Here is a 9,340-nt window from a genome sequence, read left to right as displayed (position 1 = left end):
CATACACCTTTAACAACCTTTTTCGAATTTCTAAATTAACCGTTCGCGAGCATAGAAGTGACTTCTTTTTATTAAAGGCGACACGACCCTGCGCTATCCTCTGCTTTATATCCCTACTACTCCTTCCATCCTGACTTATCATTATAACTTTGAAAAATAAACGAGAACAATCTGACTTAAAAACACAGAAGTAAATTGCGATTGACGGTAAATTTAGTTGTAAATGTCTAGAATCGGATTTAAAGGGGTTGCAGTATTTACTGTCAAAGTATTTTTATGGCGAGGCGTAATGGGGTTGCCCGTTATACGACAATTCACCTTGAGTTTGCCAACTATTTAAAACGAACGCTAAACTTTTCGTCTTTAACTTTAATTCGTTTTAGTTCCAGAGAGAAGCCTCAACTTGCGACAGGAACGGAGCAGCAGCGAGCTAATGCGAGTGTCATGTTCTGCCGAGGGTGTCTACCCCCAACCTGAGATGATGCTGCTTCAAGGCGATAGGTAACGAGCTTAATTTGTTATTAGAAACCGCAACATTAACAGATAAAGAGATGTGACAGACTAGTAAGGTATTATCTTCTTCTCGCGTAGTTTACGAAATTTACCGTTGATAAAAATCTTTTATCGGGAGTATTCGTCCATGTTAAAAAAAAGATCTGTTTTAAAAGCTTTTCGATTCATACAAAATCGGGTGGCGCAATCTGGTAGTCTATATCAAATGAATAAACAAACTTTTTAAACACAAAAATTTCAAAGATAGTTACTCCTGAAGAACTACCCTAGACAAAAATTTTCAGTCTCTCTCCAGTCTCTCAGAGTCTTTCAGCGTCTCTCACAGTCTTTCACAGTCTCTCAGTTATTGCCTAGGTGTTTTTATGTATCTCTCACAGTCTGTATGAGAGACTCGAACGATAAAATTGTTAATTCAGAGATTCGAGTCTCTCACAGAGAGACTGAATGAATAAAACTGAAAAATTGAGAGACTCGATTCTCTCGTAGAAAGACTGGTATCTCTGAAATAAGTTCAACTTAGAAAATTTTAACCATGTCTATCGGGACATCACTTACCGAGAGATTCGAGTCTCTCACTCAGAGACTGGATACGAAATGAGGATCTCTCTATGAGCGAGTCGAGTCTCTCATTCAGAGACGCTAAACAATTTTTTTGACAGTCTCTCTCAGCGACACCAGAGAGACTCGATGAGAGACGGAGACTCGAGTCTCGCTTCCAGGGACTCTGAGAGACTGAACATTTTTATCTCTGGTATTAACAATGGATTTAGTTTTAGTAGGTGCCATTAAAAGTTAATACCTAACTTATACCTTCGAATGTTGCTTGGCGTCTAATAAGTACTCTAGGTAACGAGTAAATTTAAATAAGCACAGAGGATAAATATTCGATGATTGAATAGTGTCGATTCTTTGCGTCTAATAAAGTCGCGAAGTTTTGCCGCATTCAGATATGCGTGAGCGAAGCAAATGAAAAGTGGGAGATACAATAACATTTCCGCAAAACAAACACAAAGAACATGAATTTGGGGGCAGCGAATTAGCTGCAGCAGAATTACTGAGTTACAAAAAAGTTCATGCGACAGGAACGTAGTATTTGTTAATTCATTATATTTGAGTTAAAGATATAAATAGGTACATCAATGTTTAATTAAAATTTAAATGAACCGAAAACAAATCTTTTCTTATTATAATTGGAAAACCAAAGATTACAAAAACGAACCAAGACGACAATATTTTTTGTGAAAATTTAATTAGACGCATTGTTTAGGTATCTGCAACATATATATATATCAACTGGAATATTATTATTTTTGTTTCAGTTTTATGTTCATATATAAATACAATATCATCTTTCATATCACAGAGAAAATGTAAGTACCTACTAGTTACCTACATATTGTCATGCAAATTGAAACTGGTGTAGATATATTATTTAATATCTATTATCAATCACCCAGTATATAATAGTTTTTTAACTTTATCGTTTTTTATTGTTACAAATCCCGATATACCATTAACATTATACGACAGTTATAAACAAAGTTGGGACAGATTCGCCATTAAATTTTTTCGTACCATTATTTAAACATTAAAATCCCAAGCGAATCGTGCATGTGTGTGTGGGTGTATATTTATAGGTGTTGCTGTGTTTAAAAGTTTGTTTCTACAGGTAATGTACATAGGCGGCTGTGTGGATAGAGACAGGCTCTCGTCGGCGTCGTCGTCCGCGGCGTCGTGGTGGATGACGGAATGAGATTTAACTTTGAAACTCAGTTTGCCGCAGATTATATTTAAAACTACGGCTGAATTTTTAACTTTATTCATTAAATTCATTTCACAAGCAATAGCTTACGGAAACTTTGTTGCTAGGTGTACACGAATACGCTGTATGCACCTATGTAGCAGTAGGTGGGTACATGACAATAGAAAATCAATTTTCATCGCGGAGCGAAACTAAAACAACAAAACCAAACAAACACATTTAACAAGAAGTTAAACAAAATATTCAATTTTATGAAGGCACTTATAATGCAGCTATTTTCTATCCCAACATAAACAAAGTTGATTACGGGGATGGACTTTGTTTAGTGGCTTGCAGTATCGATTCAGAGATTTCATTAATTGGTTTTGAGATACATCATCATCATTATCATAAAGTCGTCAGTTTTAAGACTTGTTGAATCAATCTTCACATTTTCCCAAAAATAGAACATCCTACATCCTTAACTATTTTTAACAGTAATTCTAGGATCAGTGGACGGTAATTCGGGGGTAGGAATTGTAATGCATAGGAAAACAGGGCTGGGTGTAGAAAGTCATTTACAAAAAAGCGATAGGACGGTTATGGTTAAATTAAACTCGGAGCCGGTAAATCTTCATCTTACAATGATGAAGACGTAGAAGCGGCTTATGCAGATGTAGAAGACGTGTTAGATTTACTGGAAGGGCAGGAAAACCTGATATTTTTAGGAGATTTCGACGCAGTAATAGGTGAAGGTAAAGTGGGTGCAATAGCAGGTTCTTTTGGATTAGGCAATAAAAATTATAGGGGTGATAGACTGATAGAATTTTGCGATTAACATAGATAACCGTTGCGAAAATTTTATTCAACCATCATGTTAGGAGGCACTATATGTGGAAGATGCAAGGTGATTTAGGGAGACATATGTTAGATTACATACTTATTAGGCAAAGATTCAAAAATCAAGTGAAGGACTGTAGGAGTTATCCAGGAGCAGATATAGATATCGATCATAACTTAGTAGTTATGAAGACCAATCTTAAATTGAAAATTCTGAAATAGAGGGAAGGTAGGAGACGTCTTGACTTAGAAGAGCTAAAATGTAACGAAACGCGAAATAGGCTAGGTACTAGGACAGACAAGATACTGAAGGAACGCTTGTAACTTTTTCTTTTGAGATTAATTAAAATAATTGTCATAGGCATTTCGATTGTTTATCTTTGATCGAATCACTGAATTTATTTAGAGTTAGAGGTAGTAGTAGTATCTACAAAATGGAGTATTAGAAGTAGAATGTAAACAATAGGCAAACAGTAAAACAATCCTTCCAAAAGTTCACCAATTGAAATCCAGTTTTTCTTAATGAGAAAACGATGGTTATTGAGAATTCAGATCCACTGTTTTTATTAGTTTTGAAAAGAATCTGCCGCATTTATCTATAGGTGGGGAAATGTGCATAACTAAAGCAGAATTTGTTTTACAGTGAAATCAACAATACGGTTATTACTGTGGAAAAGAAGGAAGGTTTGTTCAACATCAAAGCAACTTCGGATCAGCCGCGTCTCGAAGCCGCAAAAGAATTTTCATGCGAGCTACGTATTCCGAAAGCAAACTATACGGTGAAAAAGGAGGTTGTCTACTATCCGAGTAAGTTTCAATCCTTTGAATTTAAATTCTATGCATAACAAGTATTTTTAAAATAACCCCATGAGTAGGGTATTCCCTATTTCGTCAGCATATCCCGGCAGTGAAAGATACAAAGTAGTTAGTGCGGGAATAACATACAGGGTGTTAGAAAATTACTGGAACCGGAGGATAAATGGTTAAGACTTTATTTTTGTAAACAATTATAGTTACTATGTTCTTGTGTTTGACCTTGTCCGTTATCGTCCAGGTCATTTCTAGGTTATGCGCATTCTTGACCTTAGAACTGAAATGAGTCAAAGTTGAGTCATTTAACTGAAAATTAAAATAATAAAATTAGTATATAACTCGAAGGCGAAAAAGACCAGATTATGTTACAAATTTTTCCTCTTTTTTCAGTTCTGAGATACAAAATTATTGTAATCAAAACAGTAAAATTCTGCAAGTAAAAAATTTGATTCAGTTGATCTAAAGTAAAGAGTATGTACTATCCTTCTCTTATCTCAAAAGTAGAGGCGGAAATGTGCCCCTTATTGTGACCTTATTCATAAACTGTTACTGCTTTAAAGAAGCTGTTTTGTGCTCGTAACTTATTTTAAGACTCGCTAAAGGCGTCTACGAAAAGCGATAAAGTTGTATTTTCGTAGTAGGTGAGTTTTGAGCAGTTGAGAGCGACAAAAGTCAAAACATAAAATTTAACAAGTGAGAAAGTGCTAAATTAGCTTCATCTTCAGATCTGCACGTTTGACACGACATCTCATAAAGTTACGAAACCAAGCCCGAAGCTTACAAAGCTCGGCGTGACGCGTCAAGTCAGCGAAGCTTGGCAAAAACGCTTTTTCCCGATAATATTGTTTTATGCAATAAGAAAATATAAAATATAAATTATACGATTGCGTGAAACAAGAAGTTTAAAGGCAACTTTTCGATCTCAACTAGTTCATTCTACATTAGGTAAGGCAAATCGTAGTACACAATAGATTCACTTCATCTTGTTACATGGCTACTTCTGGAGTTCCGCAAGGATCTAATTTAGGTCCGTTATTATTTCTGATTTTTATTAACAATATAACAAATACACAACACACTCCAGTGTCCTAACCACTAATTGTAACAATATTCAACAGTAAACAATGCAGTGTTCTGACTTTTCACAAAAAATTCAATTTAAACTACCAGTAGTTATCAAAAGTGGAAAACACAACAAACAAATTAATTTTCTACACCACTAAACTCTCCTATATACTTATAATACATTCACCATTTCCTATTTTGACTTAATGCAAATAAATTCAGTGTAGTTATCAAATTAGATCTAACCTTTCGTAGGTACAGCAGTTAACTTAAACAAACCAATATCAAGCACAAAATGCTTTTTAGTACCCCTTGATCAAGTGGAGTAACTAAAGTTTAATTTACCTTGGGCAAATTGTCCTTACAATAGGGATAACAGTGAAAACAGTAACGAGAAGTTCGTTTGTATAAGTTCAACTTTATGCCACGAAAATAAATATTCAACAACTAAACTCTGTCTTATCACTTATCACAGGTAGAAGTTTGCTTTATAGTATGGTTTATAACTAATTAACTGCGTTTTGTTGATTAGTTGTGCTTGTTAGTCTTAATGTTGACGTTTCTGTTTTATCGATAAACACATATTCAGGAATCACTTTAATTTGTCAAATGAATACTTGGTAGGTAGCGATTTATTTCGTTTCTGTATCTATCTTTTATAAAAAGTTTACGATGTGATGTCTTGTTTTCAGATTGTTGCGATAAAATTCAGTAGAACGAGCAGTTTAAGCCGATTATTTTGCAAACCACGCGATTTAACTGAATTCAGACGAGGGGTTGGACGATTTATCTCGCGCAAGCAATTAAATTTATCGGAATCTAGTATTAGATGGAGCAAGATATATCCTTCGTGCCGGACAGACTACATTCACTTCTAGACAGAGCAAATCAGATCTACTAATTCACCAGCTCAATAATATGTACGGGCTGTCGGACACGAGGGGTATATTGCGCTGGTATTTATCGTTCAAACAAAACGCTTCCGGGGTAGATCACGATTTCAATCGGAATTCGTATGATTCACCAGTAATTTTGTTATGCAATTAACAATCAATCACATGAAACCAACTGGAACTGGTTCAGATACTAACTCCATACAGACACTTTAATAATTGAATTGCTTATCAAATTAATATTAAAAAAGAATATAATCAATTAATCGTTAATATTAATTATATCACATTCTAATGAGTTTTTTAGTTTAAATAATAAGTAAGTAATTGAAACTTCGTGTATGTTCATGGATTCTGTGATTAAGTAGCATGCCCATTTGTCCTATGTACTATATATAGCCCATTTCAATTTGTTTGAATTGTGACCTTGAAGAAATCTGCGCGAAGATAGAAAGAATACACACTAGGCGTGTGCAAGACAGATATAGTCGGAACAAGCTTGAACGAACAGAGCTCTCTATGGGCGGTCTTAAGAGATCGGCTAGAACTGTACAGTACTAGACGAAACAATTTCTTAAAACAAAAATGTATATAAATTAAGAATAGAAAACAAAGCAAAAGTTTTATAGGTGTGTGGAACGTTAAGTTAATACACTTGTTATTATTTTTGGCTAAATATGCTTTTAAATAAGGCATATTCCTAAACTTTAACGAGGCAGTTTAAATAATTTTGCAAATGGTACTGTACACTTTTGTCTGGCTCTAGCTCGATGAAGAAATGAGCTACGCAGACAAATATGATTGAATTTGGAATTATGCTACGACGCATTCTAATAAAGGGAAAGGGCATATCTCCAACTTCTTGAAACGAACAGTAGTTATCTACCTCCATTTAAAACTCTTGTTTTTTTTTGTATCTACGAAAGATAAAAATACATTTGTGCCGCATTGTTACTATAGTGACATATACGTGGAAGCTACACATATAATTTCATTTCGTGAGAAACGAATGTTACCAAATAACAGGCACTTTACATATATACATTAGGTTAACGTTTTATCACGGACCTCACTACAGTTGATTTGACTTATTCTCGGAAGTTACACGTTATTTGAATTTTGGATCATGAAATATTAAACTGTATATTATAGGGGACGAAGTGACCTGGAATGGTCAACCAATATTTATTTTGTAATTCGGTGTTTTTCTTTTTCAGGATCTAACACCTTGATGTACATACATAATTAATTACAATTGATTACTTTCAGGAATTACGTAGTGGCGCTTTGCTGAATTAATTAAGACGTACTTACAAACATTTATATTTTTAGATACCATAGAAAATCAATTCAATTGGAAAATATTTTTGTTTATCCATGTTTTCGGATTGGAGTACTTTGTATCGAAAATAGTGACAGTCCATTTATTGAAAAGACATTTCATTACCTAAAATAGGGAAAGAGCTCATCTATTTTTAATGATGTTCACAAAAATCGAATAGAAAATGAGCCTCGTACTACATACTTACATACATTAATTCATGAATTTTTCGTATTTTCACTAAGGAAAAAAGTATAAACAAATTACACATATATGCCTTTACTTAATAATAATGATTTATTATAAAAAAAATAGTTTCAAAAGATTTAGGCATTATATTTTGTATAAATAAAATAGTCCATAACCAAAGTTATTTAAATAATAGAAAAAATATTTTGACTGGTATTTGTTGAATATAAAAATTAATTTGCAAAATTGAATTGTTTCAGATAGTCGTGGTAGTAACTTTGAATCTTCATCTGTTGTTATAACAACAATATTGTGGTTTATTCTTGATACTTTTTCTGGTAAGTTAATTAATTACTACTGCATTAATTGGTATAGGTAATATCAAAAATGAAACGAAAAAGGGCAGTCCTATCTACCTACAATATTATTATTGGTAGAGACAATAAATTGATTTGAAATTTTGTTTCAGGCTCTATTGCTTGATTACCTAATTAAAGGTGATTCTTCAAAAAGCACATTTGGTGTGTGAAGATTTTCTATGTTTGTGTAAACTTTTTATAAATAAATTATATGTATTATTGTTATTATCTTTTTGTATTCACTATCCTAAAGTCAGTTATTTCCGCTACTAAAACCGTCCAGTTCTATTTATAAAGGTAAGTGTGTATACTGGTTGCGAAAAGGTAGAAAGGTAACCTCATAGTGTGCCGCTTCATAGAAATATGTATTCGTTCATGTGTGTGTATCATCGCCGATCTTCTAAGAGCCGGTTGGTGCGCGTGCGCCGTTCTTACCGCTATTGACGAGAGCGGCATATTGTTCGTCAACACTAAAATCTGCACTTTCGCAAACTGTAGGTATTGTAAGTTTGTTTAGATGACAAAAGTCGATTTTTTGGTTTAATCTTACCTCATGTAGGTTGAATAGGCTCACATATTTCCAGTAAGATAAATAATTTATTTTTATTTTTCACAATAATTTGATTTTCCGGACTGGTGAAGTAACTTCCATTGTAACGGATGCTATTAAAGACGGTGCACACACAAAGGGAAGTCAACACGCGTTAAATTATTATCTTAGGTTTAGGAAAAGTGCTTTCAAAAATTTATCGTACTTTATCTGGATAAAGAACACGAAAAAGCACTTTTCCAACCGAAATTGAGCAGAGCCAGTCTGTTATGATATAGAACCACACAATATAATATTTAATTTTGACAAAATTAATTTCATTTCCCATTGCGCCAAACTGATTAATTTTGTTAAAAATGCAATATTATTTGACTGCTGGTAGTCGAAGGTGGAATTTGATTTTATAAACTCAAAAAAAAAACAATTTATCTCTGCAAAGTTGCCGACGTACTGTTTGAGAAACTGCGAATATGTTTCTGTGATTTTAAAGAGAAATTAATTCAGCATGCAACAGAAGTTTCAGTAGAATTTACAGAAGTTTGAAGTAGAAATTGATGGAGTATTCAGGTGTGTACCAAAAGTTACGAGCAAGGTGGCGTTAATCAGTAAGTGTAAAATCGTAAACCTTCCCAGTTGTGTTAAGTTTTATGTTCTCGTTATATCAACAAACCCGTACTTTATTTTTCAAGGCTGGAAAGTTCGTGCGCAAAAATAAAATTAAGGAATGTGATGGGATGGAGATGATGGTGGTGGTAGCACCTACATGACGGACGGAGCTTTTATATTCTCGAGGGAAATACCCGCTACACACTGGCGTACAAATCGAAACATTTCGCTCAAGTTACTTTGAAGTTTGAAAATCTTTTTGAAATCACTCTACAGTTAACTTTTATTATTCATAACTTCGTGGAACTGTAATAACTGGTGGAATTATAAAAGTTATTAAAGAACAAAGTTTATGGTGTTGACCCGGCATTACAAAATGAAATTATATGCTAGAAAGTAATTATTTCGGTTTGGCATATGAACAACTTCTATTTTTCATTTAAATTCTCA

The 9,340-nt window shown here is 33.7% G+C and overlaps 1 protein-coding gene across 5 annotated transcripts in view; it reads left to right on the top strand.

Moving 5' to 3' along the window:
* The window catches only part of LOC108734222, a 37,387-nt gene extending 29,366 nt beyond the window's left edge, over positions 1-8,021 (top strand). For 2 of the 5 annotated variants that reach the window (XM_018465680.2, XM_018465679.1), the window contains exons 6-9: positions 384-501; positions 1,833-1,883; positions 3,738-3,901; positions 7,636-7,828. In XM_018465680.2, the coding sequence (XP_018321182.1) occupies positions 384-501; positions 1,833-1,883; positions 3,738-3,901; positions 7,636-7,754 (452 nt within the window). In that variant the 3' untranslated portion in view covers positions 7,755-7,828. The other 3 variants (XM_018465681.1, XM_018465684.1, XM_018465683.1) reach the window with 3 other exon arrangements.
* Positions 8,022-9,340: the final 1,319 nt, after the last annotated feature.

This window comes from Agrilus planipennis, unplaced genomic scaffold (assembly GCF_000699045.2).
Source record: "Agrilus planipennis isolate EAB-ADULT unplaced genomic scaffold, Apla_2.0 scaffold7, whole genome shotgun sequence".
Lineage (NCBI taxonomy): Eukaryota > Metazoa > Arthropoda > Insecta > Coleoptera > Buprestidae > Agrilus > Agrilus planipennis.
This window is presented reverse-complemented; position numbering and strand designations above follow the sequence as displayed.